At 37.2% G+C, this 24,419-nt stretch overlaps 1 protein-coding gene across 2 annotated transcripts in view; it reads right to left on the reverse strand.

Annotated features, from left to right (window-relative positions):
• Positions 1-9,092: 9,092 nt before the first annotated feature.
• Positions 9,093-24,419, reverse strand: part of jag1a (jagged canonical Notch ligand 1a) — a 35,920-nt gene continuing 20,593 nt past the window's right edge. Inside the window, exons 10-26 of one of the 2 annotated variants that reach the window (XM_056253604.1) lie at positions 24,274-24,387; positions 22,881-22,927; positions 21,086-21,259; positions 20,812-20,962; positions 17,648-17,812; positions 17,443-17,556; positions 17,210-17,323; positions 16,035-16,148; positions 15,832-15,948; positions 15,251-15,278; positions 14,223-14,308; positions 14,014-14,127; positions 12,871-12,980; positions 12,553-12,777; positions 12,287-12,418; positions 11,425-11,578; positions 9,093-9,886 (exon numbers count right to left, since the gene is read on the reverse strand). In XM_056253604.1, the coding sequence (XP_056109579.1) occupies positions 9,336-9,886; positions 11,425-11,578; positions 12,287-12,418; positions 12,553-12,777; positions 12,871-12,980; positions 14,014-14,127; positions 14,223-14,308; positions 15,251-15,278; positions 15,832-15,948; positions 16,035-16,148; positions 17,210-17,323; positions 17,443-17,556; positions 17,648-17,812; positions 20,812-20,962; positions 21,086-21,259; positions 22,881-22,927; positions 24,274-24,387 (2,510 nt within the window). In that variant the 3' untranslated portion in view covers positions 9,093-9,335. Of the gene's footprint in view, positions 9,890-11,424; positions 11,579-12,286; positions 12,419-12,552; positions 12,778-12,870; positions 12,981-14,013; positions 14,128-14,222; positions 14,309-15,250; positions 15,279-15,831; positions 15,949-16,034; positions 16,149-17,209; positions 17,324-17,442; positions 17,557-17,647; positions 17,813-20,811; positions 20,963-21,085; positions 21,260-22,880; positions 22,928-24,273; positions 24,388-24,419 lie in introns of both variants that reach the window. The other variant, XM_056253603.1, reaches the window with a different exon arrangement.

The raw sequence follows: 24,419 nt of genomic DNA on the forward strand, positions 1-24,419 counted from the left end.
TGTCCAATTGCTTTTCCATCTATTGCCATGGATTGCACGAAGTAGGAGCAAATCTCGCTGTACGTTATGCTGGGCCACGTCGTCATGTTAGTGTTCTGCACTGAATTCGGGTGGGGGATAGTAACGCCATCTCCAGTCGTGGAACCGTCGCTGTGTACACCGGCAGACGCTGTGTGCAAACCTCTTCCGGCGGAAATGAAGTGCATTTAAGTAGAGTTATGGCGGCGCCCATGATTTGGCGCGTAAACTTGTGTATAGATAGAAAAAAATATGAATTGTTTTCTATATTTATGTATGTTTTGTTTTTTGATGAAAGATTATTAAGAAATGTTTTCTTCTTTGGAACCACATGCATTGATGATTCATGCACAATAAACCCACGGACCAGTGTTGCCAAGTCTGCGGTTTCCCCGCAGAATTTTGCTACTTTTATACTGTTTTTTAAAAATTATTATTATTTTATTAAACAATATCAATTTACAAACTCAAGTAGGGATAAACAATGGGCATATGAAAATAGACACAAATAACATGTAATTACTTTTAAACTGTTGCTGCGGGTTGTTTTTTTTAGTGCACGGGTTAAGCGAACGTGGAACGCGATTGGGATTGTTTTGGCTCCGATTGGGCGGGTTTTGGCTGGTTGTTTTATGCAAACCTGGCAACCCTGCCAGGGACATGCATTAAGAAAGTAAATGTCAATTATGATTTCCTATTGCACTATGTTAATAGCCTGTACAACAACATCATGTGCTTGCAAATCACTATACAATCGGCAAACTGCCTCTGTTAGTCTGTAAATAAGCTATATTTGTCAATGCAACTGCAGTCTAAATTGCTGACTAAAGCCCGAGGGGCGGCTGCTGTCCCTTTTGGCGTTATCTCCCTGTCTTTCTCCTTCCCTAATTTTATTTAGCACATTCTTCGCCCCAAAAAAGAAAGTTGACATCATCATCTGAGGACACATTAGTTCCCACGCAGTCTCGTGTCTCTGTTTCGCTGTCTCACACTCACTCATTCGTAGGCTGAGTCATGATACCGCCTAATTATTGACTCTGCTCGGGGTGTGGCTGCGCTGGGAAAGTGTTTCTGCAGGAATAGGCCCCCGTCTCATCAAGGACAGGGTGCATGAATCTGTGCGTGTGTAACGTTACTGAGTTGTCTGTCGAGAGACCAGTGTTGGTTAACGTTTAGGACGATGCGTGAGTGTATATGGCGTCTGAAATTCAATGGTTCTGTTCCGAAAGCACGTACTGCCTAGCAAAAACCAGTAGAGCACTTCACAGGAAACTTAACTCACAGTTGATTTCAAAATAGTTTGTCGCTAGCATGTTGCTAAGCTAACAAAGCCACAAAAAATAGACAATTGGTCTATTTCTTTTGATACTTTAGGTATTAGGTATTTATAATTGACAGTTCTCCCGCTTTTTCCACCATTTTGAATGGATGGATGTTTTCACCTACCACATTGCAATGCATTATGGGTTTGCTTTCTCCATGAAGGGCTCACAATATGGCCAAAACGAGGCATTATTATGCTGCATACCCAGCTAACATCGGTAGCCATAGTTCTCAAAACTTTGGCTAATGTTCTGGAAAGATTCTTAAACAGTTATGAACAAACATTCTTCCAGTAACGTTAATAGAATTTTCGTTCAGAAGAACGCCATGAGCGTAACGAGGCGCTGAACGTTTTTTTTCACGCTGAAGCGCTGAGAGCTCGGCGTTTTTACAGGTCGCCGAGAGTTGAAGAATGTTCAACTTTGGATAAAACGCAGCGCTCATCACTGTCACTTTTTACTCAGCCGTCCAATCACAGTGGAGGAGGGGCGGGTATTCACTTATACCACACAAGGGGGTAATCCATCGACCGGAAGTTGAAGCCGGCCGGGTGCCGCCATGTTGTAGCAGAACTTCACTTGCGTTAGCATTTCCATTGACTCCCATTCATTTTGGCGTCACTTTGACAGCGAATAACTTTACATCTGAGGCGTTTAAAGACTCCATTTGTCCATTATTTATTTCTAAAGAAACACGACAATGTATAAAGGGCTCCATTACCTTCTATGTTACATTATGGCCCCGTAGAAACAGATTTAGTAAAAATAGGCTAACGATTGCGTAATAACCACTCGACTCTCTGTCGCGCTGTACAGAAATTACCGTACAGACAGGAGGAGAAGCTCGCAGGCAATCGGGGGGACGTCCCGTCAAGGGAGAAGCCCATAGATAATGAGTCCATAAAAGCAACGGAATACTTACTCCTGCTCACTCACGCCAAAGAACTCTTTGCTCAAGTTCCTTGTCTCTGCAAGATTAACGTTGGCAATTTTCACGCACAGCTACTAGAAGAGTAACGTCTGTCAGACAGGTTGCTCACGTCATCGAGCTTAGTTTGAGTCGGTTTGAGTCTGCGCATCAGGAACGGAAGTGCTCAAAAATCGCTAAAAATGGGCTTCAACTGTCTCAACTGAGTTCCAATGAGATGGCTCTGTCCACTTCTTATACTGTCTATGATACCACACCGACCAACTGTCACAACATTCTTTCTGTACAACGACATCAACCAGCAGAGATAACCGAACAAAATGGATGAAAAATATTTTTTTAGTATGAAACAAATTATCTGCGAAATCAGTTACAAGTAAACTGTGCTGCGAAAATTCTGTAACATAGCAACGAAAACGTCTCAACGGAAAAAACGCTGCGCTGCCAAAATGCTCTCAAGCCCCCACACAATGGCCCACAGCTAGGCGTTTTCAGTAGAGCGTCTAGCGTTTTCAGCTGGCTAAAAACGCTTTGGTGGACACACGGCCTAAAGGCCATTGCACACTGAGTCCGAAATTCGCATCCGAAATTTTCGCACGTTAAAAAATAAATACGACCTCACATTATGTCAATCACGCTTGCACACTGCCTCCGAAACTTTCGTCCGTCATAAAAAAAATCGAATCGGGTTCGATTTTCTGCGTTTTTCGCATCCGTAGCAATCAGTTTGAATGGTGTTTGAATGATGTTTTGACAATTCAGAGCCACCGAATCTCGAATACGAAAAAACGCATACGAAAATTTCCGACTCAGTGTGCAATTTGACAGAATTTAGCACCAAACATTATAGAGCCTTTTTTTTCTGAAATGTTTTAGTTTGAAATGTTCAGGCAACATTATTCCATTTTATCATTTTGCATTCATCATGGGAATGTTTGAATGTTCTCTGAATGTTTTAAAACCAAGTAGTATGTTTTAAAATCAAGCTTTTAATGTTGTTTATATGTCTATGTGATATTTTTAATATGGTTTAAGACAAACCATGTGCAAATTCATGTCAACACCATTGCTGAGTATTTTCTCCTTAAAACTGCAGTGAACCAAAGACAGTCTCAAAAACACGGTTTGAAATCGCTGGTGTTTCTGACGTCACACTACCTTGTAACCAATCAGATCAACGTGTGATCGTCGACGAGTGGATCTCTGAGCTGGAGTGGAAATTTCATCAATGGCGGGGTAAGTTGTCTCATCAATGACGAAAAATTTGACTTTGAAGGTTCTATTAATGTTACTGGAATAATGTTTGTTCATAACTTTGAGAGAACCTTTCCAGAACATTAGCCAAATAATGTTCCCCGTTGCTGGGATGTTATCTTAAAACACCACTTGTAGGCATCTCACTAGGTTTTGGAACAGAGCTAATGGTTTTCTGGCTAAAATCGAGCGCAAGTGTCTCTTAGCAGTAAATGCGTTGTACTTTCCAACCCTCTGCTCTGGAATAACACTCCTAACAGTACAAACACACACACAGAGATCCGTTTCTAATACGCTTTTATAGAACAAATGACGATAAAACTCCTTCTGGAAGCTCATGTTTCATCACCTCAGCCCTGGCAGTGTTGTTCTAAAGCGGACACTGAGTCCAGTTACCGTGACAAATTTGTTAACGTGATGGAGCCATTAGCGTTGGAGAATGTGGCCAAGTCAAGTTTCAGAGAGACTTTCCTTCAGCCTGACCCAGTTCTTAGGCTTTGAAGTCGGCGAAATGGTCATATTTTCTGTTCTGATGACCAGGAAACGAAGGGTCAGTTAGATTAATAGTCAGAATGTGTTTATGGATTTGTCTACGTCTTCAGACAACTGCGGGACTTTCACAGAAGGCATTTGTTCTGTCTGCTTCTGCTTGCTATACATCTGTTCAAATGAAAAAATGAGTGGGCCCTGAAAGCATTTGGATTATTCTGCACTTAAAAATTGCATTGTCATTGCGTTCAAAATGTCAAACCAAGTGTCATTTGTGCTCAAATGCTGCTAGAGCTTTAAAGTTTTAAATATATATATATATTGAAGCAACTGATGTCTGAAGTTTAGTTCTCACAGATGTTCCACTAATGTTAGACAAGAAAGATTCGAAACACTTTTTGAACAGCATATCTGTGTGTTTTATTGCTAAATGACCATGGGAAATCGCTTGACGTGCGCAGTTGTTTCCCGTGTTGACATTTCCTTTTGGAAAAATAGTACATTTCTAAGGGCTCATCCCATTTTAACAGTCACCATCCTTTATTTTACTTCATAATTGCACATGATTTGCTACTTGCTATTGCTAGTCAGAAGTATTAGTGGGAGGGGCATGTTTATTCCAGAGAGTATTTGATTGGACAAACATTTTTTAGTTCAAGATGAGTCATCAATATATTGGGTCTGGATTATAATTTAGTATATATACTCTCTCTATATATATAAAACACACAGATATGCTGTTCAAAAAGTGTTTCGAATCTTTCTTGTCTAACATTTGTGGAAGGTGTATATATATATATGTCATTTGTTTTTTCATATTAGATTTTAAATGTGCATATGTGCTAAAAGTGAATTTTGTCAACTTGTCAACATGGGGTGTTTAATAGGCTACCTTTAACAAACTCGCGTTTATGCTTTAAAAGTGTGATTGTGCTTTAATAAATACATTGTGGTTTGACATTTTTAAATGTCTTAAATGTCCAAATACTTTCTCAATGTGTCATGATTTCAGTGACATGATTAATGATCCGTGCATGTCAGTCACTTTAGCTCCAGAAAAACAGTTTTGCACATGTTCAGTGAATCAGGCCTGTTGAGAAAGGGTCATCGCGCGGTTTCCAAAGAAAAGCTGAAAAGCTAGAAGAAGACATTCTTTGTGCGATGCCTTTGCAAACACGTTAGGCAAGCGCATCTCATGCCGTCTATTTTGGTGTGCATCTTCAGCTTTCCCACGACAGCAGAGAGAGATAGTGTGAAGGCCTTTCATAACCTGTCTCACATGGTCGCCCACCCGCCGCGCTCAGCTGAACGTCTATAGCCACACACAATGTGGACCCTGTTGGGACGGTTACGGCTGTGTCCACCATGTCAGACCTGCAATTCAGAACCTGGGTTACATTAAATCTGCATAAGGAAACATTTGCAAGATTCTTAGAACTAGATAGGAGATCATATGCCGTTTGATACATAAGCTACATCTGATAGTATATGCACTTAAAACATTCAATTCCATACAGATTTGTGTTGTCAAATCAGTTAAACGTGATTAATCACATCTAACATACATAAGTCTGTAAATATGTGTCTATATATATATATATATACATTCATGCTGTCAAATCGATCAATCACATCTAAAAGTTTGTAAATCAATTAATCGTGATAATTCAAATCTAACATAAAATTTTTAAATATATGTGTGTGTGTGTACAATATATATATATATACACACACACACATATATATATATACACACACACACACACACACATATTTACAAACCGATATGTTAGGTGCGATTAATCAATTTACAAAGTATTATTTTAGATGCGATTAATCGATTTGACAGCACTATTTATGTTGAATTATCAGCGTTTGAAGAGTCCTACACCATTTTATGAATTATTTTTAATTAATCATTCAGACCAATTTGTGAACCCATTCAACTGATTCATTTAAATGAATCGACTCAAATGATTCACTCACAAATCAGACCTCACTATGTAAGCAAGTTCCACGCAACACAAGACAAATATTTATCCAGTGGAATATTTTACAGTATAAAATGTATTTTATGGCATAATGGTCAGATTAGGGTTAGTATTTACACCATAGAGTTTCCTTTAAATTATTATACAGATAAGGTTTTTGACACACAAACCAAAACTTGTTGGATTGTTTCCAAAAAAGAAAGATCAAATTCTTAAATTCATAACATTCAAGTGAAATTTTATTTGATTTAAGGATCCAAATGTCAACAACTGAATGAAAATCGAAAATAAATGTTTTGACAAACCCCAGGATGATTTGTTTTCATGGCTCTGCTTTTTCATACAAGCATTTCATAGACAAACACAAGAAATAAACAATCAAAGGAACAAACTCAACAAATGAACTAGACAACATGGCAGTAGTAACACAGATTGGCACTGAAGCAGAAAAGCCCCACAGTCAATTCATAAAAATGGTCTACGAAAATTATTTTGATTTCACGTTTGTCTCGCTTATAACATTCAGTTCTGTTCTCTTCATATTTCATATTACATTGCACTTCTAATACTGTTCGTTCCCTTTAGACGTTTTGGTTCACGTTCATTTGAATACTGTGGTTTACCAGAAAAAAAAATGATATCCTGGGCTGCCAAATTCATTTAACTCAGTTATGAGCAGAAAACATGCTAAAAATGTTCAGGAATGGTTTTAAAGTCATAACACTAGACGGAAAACCCACCTAGCCTACGTCTCAGGACAGTACAAACACAAGGCATGCACGTTTTCTTAACATTGCACATTGTATTCTGGATTTAGACGCAGATAAACAAGCTATTCTTCAAAAATAAACTATTATTTTGGCATTTCAGAAACAAGAGACAATATTTTCCATCCGAAAATACAAAGATTGGACACATTATCAAACCTAAACAATGTATATAAATAAAAACAAACGATAGGCTCTCGATTATTAAGTTAATAAATCAAATATACACAATGATTAATTAGAAAATATGTACAAAGTCATCTATACAACATCTAAATTGACAGTGAATTTCATATAGACAGCAACTTCTAAGCATGACTGTACACATGTAAAAAAGAAAAAGAAAAAAAAGAGCAGAATAAATAAAAATGAACTGCTGGAAAGAGCGGGAAAATAAAATCCAGTCAAAAACCCAATAAATGGGAGTTAAATACAATCTTCAAGCACATGATGCACCAGTAATCATTGATTTACAAGCTATTTCTGGTGCATTAAGTTCTAAAACTGAATACAGTCTGCATGTGCCGTTCAGTTCAACGGTTGGGTGACGCTCATGAAACCCTCGGGAACATTTCCATGGCTAATTTCATCCCAAAGTCATTAGAAAGTAAAAAGACACTATATTTGACATGTTTAGCGCTATAAAGTTTAAGCACATTACCCTGTAATTCTCATTTCCGCAATGCAAAAACAGCGTAATTCGAGCATAATTTGAAAAAACAAAATAATGGTATATTATTTTTATTGTAGAATTTATTGTACTGCCTTTGGGGGCCGTTTACAACGACATCATTTTCAACTAAAAACTGAAAACTTTTTATGCGTTTTGGCGGCTAATTTACACGACAGCTGCGTTTTTAGATCCTGAAAACGTTCGAAAACGTTTTTCAAGGTGCATGTTTTTGAAAAAACGATACCATTATCGTCTCAGTGTAAACCACAACGCTTGTGTGTTACGCTTTTAGTCAATAGGCACGTGGTGTTTCTTTACAACGTGGCATCGCCATCTACTGGCCTGGCATGAATACTACAGCACTTCTTTTAATTGTTTTCGTGGATCCGTGCGAACAGAAACTTTTCATAAATGCAAAGGAAAAACGTTACCATTTCTAGTACCGTATTTTCCGCACTATAAGGCGCACCTTCAATGAATGACCTATTTTAGAACATTTTTCATATATAGCGCGCACCGGATTATAAGGCGCATGAGATACTGCAGTCAAACGTTTGACTGGGTTTGCGTTATGCATCTACTAGATGTGCTAAAGGGAATGTCAACAAAACAGTCAGATACAGTCAAACTTTATTAAGCGTTCTGACAACTCCGTTCACTCCCATGGTAACGTTGTTCAAACGTTAAAGGAAAACTCCGGTCAATTTTAACATTGAGCTCATTTTTTTTGTAAATTTGGAGTGCTGTCAGTACAGATAACAACGACAAAAACCGGTGTTGCCTACACCGTGTTATCCTCTTTTTAAAATTTGCACCCTGTCGACTTAAACGGGGCAAGTTTTAAACCTGCTTTTAGCCTCTTAACAACCTTAATGTGTCATTACAAGTGCACAGCCATGTGAGTGAACACGGTGAATCTGACTGCAGTAAATGTGAAAGATATGAATAAAAATTATGTTTATTCAGCCAGCTCACATACCCGTATTTTCTTCCTGTTTTCGGTCGAAGTCCACAGTAGGCGATTGTCGAGTGCGCGCGCGATCATTGGTAACTAAGCAACAGTGGAGACTCAGACTGTCAGCCAATGACGGTGCTGTGTGGTGTTCTGAGAATATCAGCTCAAATGGATAGTTCATCCGAATCAGATGTTGAACACACGGAGGAGGTTTGATCGCGCGCGCGCGAACTCGACAATCGACTACTGTGGACTTCGGCCGAAAACAGGAAGTAAATACGGGTATGTGAGCCGGCTGAATAAAGAGATTATTCCTGCCTTCGTGAAAGCTCGGATCACAGTTGAGACTGATATATCATCCACGATCCATTGGCAGATAGTGGCGTAAGTCGCCCGGCGCGGTCTCCCCGTCTTGGTGAACGTGTGTTCACCATCCATATATAAGGCGCTCCGCATTATAAGGCGCACTGTCGTTTTTTGAGAAAATTAAAGGCTTTTAAGTGCGCCTTATAGTGCGGAAAATACAGTACATCGTTGTCATGTAAATGTACCCAAAATTTATGCTGATTTGCAAAAAAAAAACAAGATTACAATAATGAGAATTTGGGAGACAAATGTGCTTAATTGTCATTAAAATAATCTAATAATGTCTATGATTTCTAGGGTGAAATGTGACCCGGACATGTTTTTAGCAGATTCTGGCCAATTACATTCACGTTCAAGGTTTCGTCTTCGAGGCTCTAAGTTCTGCACAGGCTAATGTCTCCAGGCCCTACAGACACTGACTGACGCACAGCAACAGAAAACGGACCCGCCTGTGGTCCCACTGCAGCGCAACGCCTGAACAAATACTGTCCGGACTTGTCGTCACAGTCAACAATAAGCTTTTTGATTCATTGGCTATTCTTTGACCTTTTTCGAGACGTCGTCAATGATTGTTATACGATAAACTCCATTTTGTGCGAGCTGTGTTGCGTGTCCGGATCCCTTGGCTGTGAATCCGGAGCTCTGTGTTGCGACTCCAGGTCTCTGTTGTCGCGTTTGTTAGTCCAGAGCGGGGCTTTCCCGTCCGTGTCGATGGAGCTGAGCCTGTCGTCTCGGTCCACCAGCACGTAGGCCGGCTGACGTGGAAAGCGTGTCTTCTGCAAGCGCGTGTTGGAGTCGTCCTGCGTCAGCCTGGTGGACTCGGAGAAATGCGTCCTGATTTTGGCGTTGACGGTGTTCTTGTCGTCACAGTGGTGCTCTTTTCCTGGCAGGCTGCCGTTAGACGCGTTCTTCTCGATGTGGTTCTTGATCTGGTTGAGCTGCTCACGAGCGTTGTTCACCGTGTTTTCCTCCGCGGTTCCTGTGGAGAACGGGGTGGCGGGGTTGATCGCGGTGGGGCTGGAGCTTTGTTTGCGTCGATGGCGCACGCACCACAGGAACACCGACGCCAGGGCCAAAACCCAGATCGCCGTCACAATGGAAACCAGCAGTGGCACCAAGTAGTCTACTGAACGAGAACCAATGCATTAATAAAAACAAGCCGGCAAAAAAATGACATCCATTCAATGGGTCTCATTCATGAAACACGAGAAGAACGAATTTTTGTGTAAATCGTGTGTAAAGTGGTTCTGGCGTAAATTTTCGGATTCATTAAAATGTTCGTATTTTCCAAATGTTAGTTGGTACACAAGAAATCTACACCTGCTCCCAGCCACGCGTAAATAGTGCGCTTAACACCCGAACGTTTTGCTCATTAATAACTAAGGCTGCATTTTAATTCACCTTAATCGGGTACATATTTGCACAGCATTTTGAAAAAATATTATATATAGTAATTACATACGGTTTTTCTTATTATGAGAGCCAGTAATAGCATCTGCGATGGTGGTCCTTCTCCAGTTTGAATACTATTTTTCCGAAGTGAACTAATTCGTTTTTTGCTCTCAAGCTTAATGTCGAACCATTTTCTTCTCACTTCTGGGAATGTTCGATTAACAGATGAATCTCCATTAACTGCATCTGTAATATGCTGCCAAGCTTCCTTTTTTTTTAGGACCCGATACGCCACTATGTACGCTTGAAAATAAAATGTGCCGTTTTGAATGAACTTCTGATAATAAAACTTCAATTTCTGCATCTGAGAAATTTTTTTTTTTTCATTCGCATTCATGTCATAATATGATGCCCATATATAGTTGTCAGTCGGATTTAATGGGCGGGATTTATGGTAATTGAGAATGAATGTGCACGCGCATCCCATTTACGACTGATTGGAATTCATTAACACACACACACATTTCACTATCACATCTGACGTTTACGAAGTATTTGTGAATCAGGAGAAGAGTTTTCGGGAAGGTCTCTTTACGCGCAAATCACTCGCATATTTACTCGTATATTTACGAATGTTTCATGAATGAGACCCATTGTGTGCAAAGCATTTAGTATTTGACTATTCATTCGTTATTAAATTGAATAGCAACGAAATCGTAATATTTTTCATCTCATGCAATTCAACACTGTATATACACCCACTATAATTTAAAGGTTTGGAGTTGGCAAGATTTTTTGCTCACCAAAGCTGCATTTATTTGACCAAAAAAAATACAGTAAAAACAGTAATATTGTAAAATATTATTACAATTTAAAATAAACATTTTCCATTTTAATATATTCTAATATGTAATTTATTCCTGTGATCAAAGATGAATTTTCAGCATCATTCCTCCAGTCGTCAGTGTCACATGATCCTTCAGAAATCATTCTAATATGATGATTTGATGCTCAAAAAACATTTATTAATTCAATGTGGAAAACTACTAGCATTTATTTGAAATTGAAATGTTTTGTAACATTACAAATATCCCTTTTGATCAATCTAATGCATCCTTGCAAATTTCCCTCAGCCAAAGTTTTGAACGGTAGTTTATATCTCAATATTTCTGTATTTGCTCTGAAATAGTCATTTCCAATCAGAGGATCCATCGTTTTGACCTTACGGCTACTTCCTGTGAGGTTTAAGAACTTCCTGTGGTGTCTCACCGTTGGGGTTTTGGGGTTGCCTGCGCTGCACGCGGACCTCAGCGATGGAGCCGATGATGGTGCTGTTCGCGCTGTGTTTGCTCACCAGATCGATGATGCTGTCCGTGATCTCTTTAACTGGAACTCGGCCGTGGATGCCATCCTCAGTCACATGCTGGAAAACACAATATTTCCTTTAAAATGCAACTTTAAAAAAACTATTCTGACCTAGCTAGGTTTAGAAAATTACAGTAGAGTTAACTGTATGCCCGTTGTACATGGCAACTGTGTATATATATATACGGGGCTTGACATTAACACCTGCCAAATGCGGGTGGATTTCAGCAGTGGCGTGTAACGTAGACAGGGCTTGAAATTCGGCGTGTGATTGCGCGTATTGCGCATAATTTTACTCATTCCCGCAGATTTTGTGCTCACACCCGAAGTGCGGCACATAAAGCCGCCTCTCAGCACTAAATTTAGTTATTTTTCGTTGCTTATTGTGCTCAAACAGTCAAATACACACAAAATAATGTCAAAATGGTGGTCCTGGCTGGTATTCATGTAAACACAGTCAGTTATGTTTTAAGTGTATGTAATCAGCAGAGAAAGAAAACACATGTGTAACAGTATAATGGATTTAAAGTGACAGCAGCCTAATATTCCTGCTGCCACATTATGAGATCATGCTAAAAATATCGATATAGCAGTTTTCCCCCGTGGTATCGATGTCAAAACAGTGGCTAGTGAGCTAAAAAGTTACTGTCTAGCCCTGTAATTCAATCATTTTTCAAGTCATTCTTTATAACTATAAGGATATTATCGCATTTTATAGAAACTGCAGCAATTTCTAGCCAATTAAATACTGCGTTAGATCACTTACGATGGCAACGTGGATCTCATTATTGGCGGCAGAAGAGAGTTCACAGGTCATAGAGATGGAAAACTCAGTCGAAACATTCTTGGTCACATACAGATGTCTCAGCTCACGACACACCTGCTCCACCGTCACTCCCTGAGAGCCAAAGTACATACACCCATTAAAGACATCATAGAATAAGAACACATTTTAATATGCATGTATTAATTAAGTATATATATGCAACCCTATCATCACCAAACTTTGACTATCAGTCTGAGTGGCCTCACCTGTGGCATGGTGTCCTTGTTGAAGGTGAAGGTGACGTTGGCGCAGTCGCTCTCGGGGTGACAGCGCGCGCGTACGGCCGGCCGGTGAGCAGACATGCACTCGCCCTGAGACAAGCAGGGCTTTACGAAACACTGCTCGTCACGCAGCGACACACACAGCTGACCCAGCGGACAGTCACCTCGCCCGGAGCCGAGCATACGGCAGGGTTTAGGGCCACACCACAGCTGACCACAAGAGGAAGGAAGCGCAAGTATTGTAAACGATAACGCATCACTATTAACTTCTGTCGACAGTTAAACAACAGCTATAACACATACCTTAGTACAGGTCACGATGCCCTTGTGGCAGTAACAGGTGTTGCAGTCTTCGGCCCACTTCGCTCCGTCCACAGCAATCCGACCGCCAGCCACACACGGACGTCCGGTGACTGAGAGAAAAAACAAGCCACTTTAAAGATCATGTGACATTCACACTTTTTTATTCTTTAATTAGGGCCACTTTTGGCTATTTGAAATCTTGAAAAATGAATCTTTTCCAAATTATGGTTAATTTGTGTTCAAACATTTTTCACACATCCCATTATCCACCTTCAATTTGTGAGGGTAATGATGTTTATGTTATTTGAGAAAGAAATAAGCCTTGATCTTGCTAATACGATAAGTAAGCTAGTACTCAGAACTTGTCATTAAGAAAAATTACAAAGAAATGGATTGATTCTGAATTAAAATTACTATTAAAATAATCAAATTATTGAATTATTTAAATATAATTAAATTACCAAGGGTTTCGGTAATGACACCTAACAAACCTATTCTGAAATCATGATTAAAATGAAAATTTTAATCCCCCCCCAACACACACACAATAATATTAATACAATAGTCAGTAAAAAAATTTGTAAAAAAGTTAATTAAGTAATATTAAAACACTAAGGGTTTCGTTAACACCATCTAACAAACCTACTCTTATATCATGACTAAAAATAATAATATTAAAACAATAGTCACAGTAAAAAGTGTAAAATTCATAATATATCTTTTGAATCTACAATAATTCATATTGAAATAAGGGTTTTGTTAACGACACCTAACTATTCTGAGATCATGATTAAACAATAACACAATAATATTAACATGATATTCAGTCAAAATTTTAAAAGTATAATAATATGAGATCTATGCTGAGAATGATCATGATTTAAAAAAATTAAAAAATGAACAATAGATATTGGATATTATAATATATCCTTTAAATCTAGAACAAAAAAATAATTACATTTAAATGATTAGAGGACAGAAAAGTCCCTCTAATAAATGCATGATTTGAGGTGTCTGTAGCACAAAGGTTTACTCCTCAAGATAAGGGATTTGAAGAACCTCAAACTCTGTATAAGCAATAGCAACCATGACTAATAATATTCATGTTAATTAAACAGCAAGCATGAACAACGGCAGCTGTACCTTCCTGACACCTGGACCCGGTCCTGCCGGGGGGACACAGGCAGCGGTAGCCGTTAATCTCGTCCACACACGTGGACCCGAATGCACAGGGAGACGACTGGCACTCATTGATGTCTGTAGGGTGAGACGCACGTTTACATTACTGTAAAATCACCATCTTATGTGTCGATATGAATATATATATTAGATAAAGCGTCATTATCACTCACTGATGCGACAGTCCGGCCCTGCGAATCCACTGGCACACTCACAGCGGTACCAGTTATCCCCGTCCACACACGTACCGCTGTTATAACTGCACAAAGATCACACACGTGATGAGATATGGGGTCAAAGTTCAACAGGACACATGCTGCCTTCAAGTCCTCCGGGGATATTTCTACAAGTTTGGACGTCAAATACGTGGTGATGTGCACAAGTTTTGTCAGAAATAATTTTTTTCACATTTTATTTCTCTCTTTTTCACAGAAAAAGTTGTAATGAAAGAAATTGACCAAATTGTTATTATTTTTTTATTATTAATTGATAATGAATATTTTAAAATATACATTATTTTGTTTGAAAATATCAATTTAATTAATTTAAATATTTATTTGATTAATCGGATGCTTTGTGTATTTTTCTCTATGCTTGTGCACACAGAGAATGATGGGAAATGCAGTTGTCACACAAGTCTCCTTACGAACAGGCTAAATTTGCAGTATTTTCTGGTAAAATCACAATTCTTCATTAACAATACACCAAATACATATAAACTAAATTGTACAGTTAATGCTCACAATTAAAACTAGGTTATAATCAATACCAATTAGTTTCCACCATTTTTCTTTAATTGAAACTTAATTAAGTTCAGAACGTAAAAGTAAAAATATATGTGGGTAAATATTGCTGTTGATCACAATGTATTGTTATTAGTGCTGTCAAATCGATTAATCGCGATTATATATACATATATATACACACACTCACGCACACACACACATAATATATATATATACATATAATAATATACATACACACACACACACATATATATATAATATAAACAAACTTTTATGTTAGATGCGATTAATCACGATTAATCGATTTGACAGCACTAATTTATATTTTATTATTACATATTGTTATAAAAAAATTAAATTTTTAAAGATTAGGAAGTTATTCAATTAGATTAAATTTAATCCAACTTGATTTGAAGGCAGCAACAAATGTAATGTTGACGTAGAATTAAGCTTACCATGGTTGTGGGTTGCAATCGTTGGAATCTGTAAAACGAAACATCAATTATTACAGATTGAATACAGATATTAAAAAAGCAATCCTCCAAAAACTCTTCTTGTTAGAATGAAATCAACACGTTAACAGTTAGTTAACACAGTTATGTACTAGCTCATAATCACACCTGAACAATCATTCATCAAAGTTACGTCTGCTAATGATATTTGAGCTGAAACTACTCAATTTCGGGCATTTTCTAGGCATATTTAGGGCATTTTCTGTGTTTGTTATGGAAAGTTCTGCAGTGCAGATTCGGCATGGGTCCGCAACTAAAGATAAAGGTGACGTGTCATTTTTCTACATTTAAATAATTGCTTCTATCCCAGTGTAACATACAGGCACAAGTAATTCGTAGATAAGGTCAGTCATTATTTTGGGACGAGGCGCAGAACTGACACACTTCAGCTTTAAGGAACTATCCAATTAGTATATAGTTTGGAAGAGAACCTTAAGCAGCAGTAGGTGAGAGTTGGAAACAGGAGGTAGACAGGAGTCAAGACAGGAAGTAGTAAGGAAGTGGAACAGGAAGTTTTGCCGTACTCTGGCTGCAGGTGAGCCCTTCCCAGCCTTCTTTGCAGACACAGGTGAAGCTGTCACCTGTCACGACACACGTGGCTCCGTTCTCACAGGGGTTCGGCAGGCAGCTGCTGTTCTTCGCTGTAGACGATGAGAAACGTTCATTATAACGGATGGATTCAGAGCCCAGCTCACAGAAATGCTCCTTCAGGTCATTAGCAGCTCACCTATATTACAGGTAGCGCCTTCCCATCCAGGAGCACACATGCACTTGAACGAGTCGCCTTCGTCTGAACACGTGCCGCCGTTGTTACAAGTAGCCTCGTCACACTGGCTCTCGCCTATAAACCAGAAGAAATCAGCTGTCACACAAGAGACACCTCATGCAATATCATGAAGATCACGATTTATTAGACTAGTTCTGCGATCCTTTCACGTCTTGAAGCTGTGAGAATGTAAGATAAAAGTGTCTCGGATTTAAACTTCAGTAGGAAGAACGACAGAGTCAGAAAGCGTGATTCATTTCTATGAATGAGATCAAACTGTTCATTTAAATGAATCGATTCAAACTCTAATTCAATTATTTGTTTGCATCATCACTCAAATGTTCAGGGAACTCGTTGCATGCTGTTTCACACGTGTAAATGGTTAATATGTACATTATGTAGATTTTGCTATTATTGCTATTATTATTTTGCTAAGTATAGTTATTTTATATATATATATATATATTATTTTGTATGTATTACTTGTAAATTAAATTGTTATATAAAATAATATAAATATTGTTATTTAAATTAAAAAGAATAAATACCATTATTAAAGGTTAAATTCAATTAAAAATGTCATTAAAATAAAAAATCTATTCTTAAAGATCGAATAAAATTAAAAGTTTAAATATTAACCTTTTTTTTTAGAGAAAAACGGTTATTTTAGCTAACTAAAAGTAAAATCATTTAAAAAAATAACTTTTCGTAACTTAAAATTAAATAAATGTTAGCTGAAATAGAATAAAATATAAAAACAAACAGATTTTATTTCAGCTATTAGCCATGTGCTAAAATAATACAAATTACAATAAAAAAACTCAAATAAATAAAATTGAATAAAAACTATATAGACATTTTTTTAAAGTAAAATGACCAAAACACAACAAAATTACTAATACTTAAACTAAACTTAAAATAACAGAAAATACTAAAATAAAAAAAATAAAAAAGCATCTCAATGATACTAAAATAACACTAAACAAAACATGCTAGGTTTTAACTGTATTTTAGTTCTTAAATTAAACATTTTGAATTGACCTGACAACAAAATCTCGCTTTTTATTTTATTTTTGTATATTTAAATGATCTCTAGCCCAAAGTCAACGGTATGCAAATGAGGAGGTGTGGCTTACGTGAATGACAGGTCTTTCCCTTCCAGCCGTTTTCGCACTCGCAGTAAAAGTCATTGACCAGATCCCGGCACACTCCTCGGTCCCGACAGGGGTTCATGCTGCAGTCGTCAATGTCTGTTTTGGAAACAAACAATGTATCTTAATATAATTAGGGAAATGTATTACGATTGCATTACAATTTCCAAATAACTGAATTCCATTTCAAGTGACATTAAAGAGAGAGATGCACTCACTGGTCTCACAGTTGGGTCCCTCCCATCCATCAGCACAGATACACTGGTAAGTGTTGATTTTATCAATGCAAGTACCACCATTGCGGCAGGGACTACTTTCACAGTCATTGATGTCTGAGAGTAAAGAGTGAGACACATGATGTTAAGAAGATTCTATGTTTCTATGACTTTAAAGAACACAAATAGCGCTGAACATGGCACTTACTCTCATGGCAGTACGTCCCTGTGAATCCCTCCTGACACTCGCAGCTGAAATGCCCACCGGCGTGGCTTCGACAGCGCCCGTGAGGACCACACACACTGGAGGAGAGGAGGCGCGTGCCGCCTGGAGTGCTGTTAGACGCCACGGCAACCGTGCAACTGTCAATCACTGGGGGGAAATATGGACGAGTTATCAAGAGTCCTTTTGGTACAAACTAGACAAGACGCATGAATGGACGACTACAAATGTCTGTGTAAAAATGGAAGCGTGTGCCATTGTGAAAGGTTATGCAGCAGAAGTTTTTGGAGTTGGTTGGTGCAGGTTTCTAGGTGGTCTAGTCTAACCAGATCTAACTAGGTGGTCTAGTCTAACCAGATCTAACTAGGTGGTCTAGATCTAACCAGATCTAACTAGGTGGTCTAGATCTAACCAGATCTAACTGGGTGGTCTAGTCTAACCAGATCTAACTAGGTGGTCTAGATCTAACCAGATCTAACTGGGTGGTCTAGATCTAACCAGATCTAACTAGGTGGTCTAGTCTAACCAGATCTAACTAGGTGGTCTAGTCTAACCAGATCTAACTAGGTGGTCTAGTCTAACCAGATCTAACTAGGTGGTCTAGATCTAACCAGATCTAACTAGGTGGTCTAGATCTAACCAGATCTAACTGGGTGGTCTAGTCTAACCAGATCTAACTAGGTGGTCTAGATCTAACCAGATCTAACTGGGTGGTCTAGATCTAACCAGATCTAACTAGGTGGTCTAGTCTAACCAGATCTAACTAGGTGGTCTAGATCTAACCAGATCTAACTAGGTGGTCTAGATCTAACCAGATCTAACTGGGTGGTCTAGATCTAACCAGATCTAACTAGGTGGTCTAGATCTAACCAGATCTAACTAGGTAGTCTAGTCTAACCAGATCTAACTAGGTGGTCTAGATCTAACCAGATCTAACTAGGTAGTCTAGATCTAACCAGATCTAACTAGGTGGTCTAGATCTAACCAGATCTAACTAGGTGGTCTAGATCTAACCAGATCTAACTAGGTGGTCTAGTCTAACCAGATCTAACTAGGTGGTCTAGTCTAACCAGATCTAACTAGGTGGTCTAGATCTAACCAGATCTAACTATGTGGTCCAGTTTAACCAGATCTAACTAGGTGGTCTAGATCTAACCAGATCTAACTAGGTAGTCTAGTCTAACCAGATCTAACTAGGTGGTCTAGATCTAACCAGATCTAACTAGGTGGTCTAGTCTAACCAGATCTAACTAGGTGGTCTAGATCTAACCAGATCTAACTATGTGGTCCAGTTTAACCAGATCTAACTAGGTGGTCTAGTCTAACCAGATCTAACTAGGTGGTCTAGTTTAACCAGATCTAACTAGGTGGTCTAGTCTAACCAGATCTAACCAGGTGGTCTAGATCTAACCAGATCTAACCAGGTGGTCTTCTAGATCTAACCAGATCTAACTGGGTGGTCTAGTCTAACCAGATCTAACTAGGTGGTCTACATCTAACCAGATCTAACTAGGTGGTCTAGTCTAACCAGATCTAACCAGGTGGTCTTCTAGATCTAACCAGATCTAACTGGGTGGTCTAGATCTAACCAGATCTAACTAGGTGGTCTAGTCTAACCAGATCTAACTAGGTGGTCTAGTCTAACCAGATCTAACTAGGTGGTCTAGTCTAACCAGATCTAACCAGGTGGTCTTCTAGATCTAACCAGATCTAACTGGGTGGTCTAGATCTAACCAGATCTAACTAGGTGGTCTAGTCTAACCAGATCTAACTAGGTGGTCTAGTCTAACCAGATCTAACTAGGTGGTCTAGAAGATCTAACTTGACCAAAATGGTCTACCAGAACAAAATCAGGTCAGACGACTGGCAGACCAGATGATCAACAATTTAGATCAGCTAAAAACCAAATAAAACCATCAGAAACTGTTTTTGCTATATTTATCAGCAGGTCATCTCAGCAGTATACTTATTTTTTACATTATTATTATTAGCAGTATCATTATTATTTCATACTGATTAAGATGATAATAAATAATAATAATTGTAGACATTAAAAACAATAACAATTATTATTTTTAGTAAGAATAATAATATTGTTGACAGTAATTATTTAAATGTTCTTGGAATTTTTACTTGTTTTACAGTAAAATAATAATCATTATTATTATAAATTCTTAAAAGTTGATATTATTAATTAATAATCATTAATAATATAATTGAATAATTATTAATAAGCATTTTGCTATTTAGTCTCGTTTTAGATTTAAAAAAAAATCTAAACAAGGTCAATTAATTTCAAAAGCAAAAAAAAATTTAATAAAAAAATTACAGCCATTTGTGCAATTTGAAATATTTTATAACTACAAAAATGACAAAACTAGAAACTTAGAAAACTAGAAATGTGACTTTTCCAGGCCTGGAAAATCAAATGGAAATTTTTTTTGACCGTGGGAACTCTGTCTACTTCAAAATATCTCTTTCACACCGACACATATGATGAAAGCATTTAGCGGCATGCTAAGAATTAGCAAAGTCGTCATGTAGTCTGACTAGCGGGGGGGTTTCCCCTCTCTGTAAGCTCACTTCGGGTTAGCATACGCATCGTGTAACGATATTTTAGCTGCTACCATGGTGAGACGGGCCGGGGGACCAATAGACTGGAGTTAGCGATCGCCAACGCTACAGCGTACACAATGGCACGGCATCAAACGCAGCGAGGCCTTGAGATGGGGATAGTCTTACGGCCGCATGGACTAAAAAAGACTCGACTTCTATTTCCAGTGCCCATTAAAACCTCAGTATGTGCCCAACCAGATAATCTTACAACCCTACACACGAGAGCCGAGATCTGGAGTCTGAGAGCGCCGATTAGCACTCAATAAAGCGGGAGACATCAGGACTCCTAGAGTACACTATCATGGATATCTTTCATTGACAATAAACCAACTATCTCAGGCTTACGAGTCTTGACTCTACGGTTCTCTCACTTACTGCTGGTTCTCTTCATACACTAATAAAGTGTCATTTCTGCACTTTATCCCAAAATAAACAGTTTCAAACGGGTTTCCTTATCTACGAATGCCTATTAAATGATATGGCCGTCTCATCTGTAATATGTGTATATACATGGACATCTTCCGGTAACCTACCTTGACATGGTGTGATGAGGCAGTGGTCTTTGAGTTGGGAGCAGTTTTTGCCTTCGTAATCTTCTGGACATTTACAGTAGTAATCCGAGGCCAGACTAAAACACTGCGCTCCGTTCTGACACGGGCCGCTCTCACAGTAGTCTATGTCCAGCTGAAGACGAAATCACATACACACACGATGACTCAAGAGTCTGTTTATTCAATATCGACACAGAAATGAGCAGAAGTGGTTAAGACATGAGAAGGTGTTCTGGCACGAGTGTGTTTTGCTCACCTGACACGTGACACCTGAGAAGCCAGGTGGACACAAGCACTGGAATCCGTTGGCACCGTCCTGGCAGCGTCCGCCGTTGAGACAGGGTCGACTGGCGCACTCGTCCACGTCCCGCTCACAGCGCTCCCCTGCGAAGCCCGGTGCGCACAGACACCGATATCCACTGACCAGATCCTGAGGGGAAGAGACACAGACACATTAGCACTGCGCGCCATATTCACTGGGGGAAACAATAGTGTTAAATAATACTACCGTTAATAATAACAATAATAATGTATTTTAAAATGTAAAAATAATTCTTAATATTATTTATCATAATTTAATGAGATGATTTAATTGTTTAAATACTCTCTTAATTATTACTTGTTATACAGTAAAATAATAATTTGTAAAATTGAATAATAACAAACTTAGTAAAATAGTATTAATTATTAATAATATTATTATTTAACAATTATTTATATATTTTCTTCATTCTTATCTGTTACAGTAAAATAATAACAATAATTTGTAAAATTGAGTAACAAACTTATTATTATTTTATATACAGATTAAGATAATTATTGTCAAAATTAATAACAATATTATAATTGAATAATATCAATTAATAATATTACTTGATTATGTACAGTATTTTCTTAAAATAATTACCTGTTACAGTAAAATAATAATAATTGGTAAAATAATAATCATAATTATTACTATTCAAAATAATAATAATAATGTTGACAATATATTATTAATATTACTTAATTATTTATGTATTTTCTTCATCTTGTTATACATTAAAAGAATAGTAATAATTATTAATAATATTATTATTTAACAATTATTTATATATTTTCTTAATTCTTATCTGTTACAGTAAAATAATAATAATAATAATAATTTGTCAAATTGAATAATTATTATTATTATTTAATACATATTAAGATGATAAATAATAATTATTGACAACATTAATAATAATGATGATGTTGGCAATAATGTATATAATAATTTAATAATAAAAGTACTAGTATTTCATACAGATTAAGATGACGCATAATAATTAGTAATATTATTTAATAATTGATATATTTTCTGAATTATTACTTTACTAAACATTATTAATAATAATAATTCTTACTTGGTATCCAGTAAAAGTATCAATTGTATCCATATTAATAATAATCATTTTATTAATTATTAATAAGTATATTCTTATTTAGTCTTGTTTTAAATAACTAAGACATATTTTCATAGAATGTATCTTATATTTTTCTAACAAATAGTGTTTTTCTTTTAAGCACAAATATTTTGTGACAAAACAATATCACCCACCCCTAGTAAGGATACTTTACTTTCTCTCAGTCTACGGGACTAATATCCTAAAGTCCATTACAACATGTTGAATCTGATCAAATCAAACGCGGGATTGTCAGTTCTGATTAGGACTTTACTCCCTGTGTTTTTATAGCTAACTGGCTCAGACAATGTCCTAATGCACTCCAGCTGTACAAGTATCAGCGCTGAGAGCGAGTGGAGAAAGTACACAAAAAGAGTAAAAAACAATGAATAGGAGACAAGGGCAGGAGACAAGAATGTTTATGGTAATCTGATCGTTTTACAAACTCACTCTGTCTTTTTGACCACTTTGCCTCTTTATGTACATTCTCCAAAGCATGACTCAGCTTCTACTATTTTAAAACGAGAATGGATGGAGGTGATAGAAACGGAGCGGTAGAGGACGGAGAAAGAGAGTCTGGGGGGCTTTTACATCTGCCAAAACCAATGGAAACATTCGAGGACTTACCTTACACAGCCCTCCGTTAAGACACTGTCCACGGCAGTCGTTGACATCTGCGGGGGGTAATCCATCAAAATATCAGTTCACATTTCAGAAATCGTGCCAAGAAAGCAACATTAGGCTCCATATCAGGCCCAGATCAATGCACACTTTTTTTTTGCATTTCCCGCACACTGATTTTAGGGTGTAAAATCCTGGGTTTAATCAAGGTAAAACATGTGAAACAGAGAAGGATGAGAGAGTAACAGCAGCTGAAATAATATTAAATAAACATCTTCTAAACAATACTTCTAAACCACCTGCATGATTTGAGGTATTATCATTCATGTCTGTACTAGAGGAGTAGTTTGCTCAAATGCCATGCTGGGATTTGTAGGAAAACTGGAATGATGACTCAAATGATTTGGTGAATCAGTTTTTTTAGGAACTGATTCACTTCAATAAACTTATGTAATAAAACCATTACTTGGTGGAAAAACAGGACAAAAATCACGGACAAGCTAGACCGTTTTGAAAACAGCCGAACTTCTGCCATGTTTCTAAATTCACAAAAAGATTTCAGCAATATTAAGTGTTATTTTGCATAATTTATATACTTATTTATATATATATTTATATTGTAGTTTTTAATATATTGAATTAGCTTTTATTTTTTATATGTTCAGTTTTCATTTTTGAATAATTTTGTGCTTTTGTCATTTAAAAAAAATTTCTATTTAGCTTTAATTGATTTTCATTTCAATTTTAGTCATTTTAGTACTTATTTCAACGTTTCAAATTTTCATTCAAAAAAATGTTTTAAGTTCATCTAATATTTTTATTTTATTTCAGTATTTTTTTTCCAATTAAAATATTCGTAATAGTTGTATATTTATATATTTTCAGTTTTCATTTTAGTTTAGTTTGAATCATTTTGTGCTTTTGTCATTTAAAAAAAATTATATTTAGCTTTTATTTGATTTTCATTTCAATTTTAGTTTGTCATTTTAGTTCTTATCTCAACATTTCAAATTTTCATTCAAAATTTTTTTTAAGTTCATCTAACATTTTTATTTTATTTCAGTATTTTTTCAATTAAAATATTTGTAATAGTTTTTAGTTGTAAAACTACACTGAGTAATATCACAACTTTTAGTTAATTACTTCCCAACACTCCTATGTGATATGAACTTCTTGATATAACTGCAGTTCTATTTGATAATGCACTTATTGACCATGAACATGCATGAAATCAGTTCAACTTTTAAAAATCGCGTCTCAATACAGGTACCTTGCGGCGGGGGGGGGGTTTGTTCCACTGATCTGCGTCTCGCGTTTTTAACAGCAAAAACGCATTCTGTGCGAACCGACCTTAAGAAGTCAGTCTCTGACTGCTTTAATTTGAACTTAAATTACTTACTGATGTCGCAATTCTGTCCAGTCCAACCAGGGAGGCACTCGCAAAAGTATCCGCCAATCAGATTCCGGCAGGAGTGGGCATTGATGCATGGGCTTTCCTCACACTCATTAGCATCTGGGCCAAAAATGACAAAAGAAATCAGCATG

The sequence above is a fragment of the Rhinichthys klamathensis genome, unplaced genomic scaffold, assembly GCF_029890125.1.
Source record: "Rhinichthys klamathensis goyatoka isolate OS25496 unplaced genomic scaffold, OSU_Roscu_1.1 h1tg000107l_1, whole genome shotgun sequence".
Classification (NCBI taxonomy): Eukaryota; Metazoa; Chordata; class Actinopteri; order Cypriniformes; family Leuciscidae; genus Rhinichthys; species Rhinichthys klamathensis.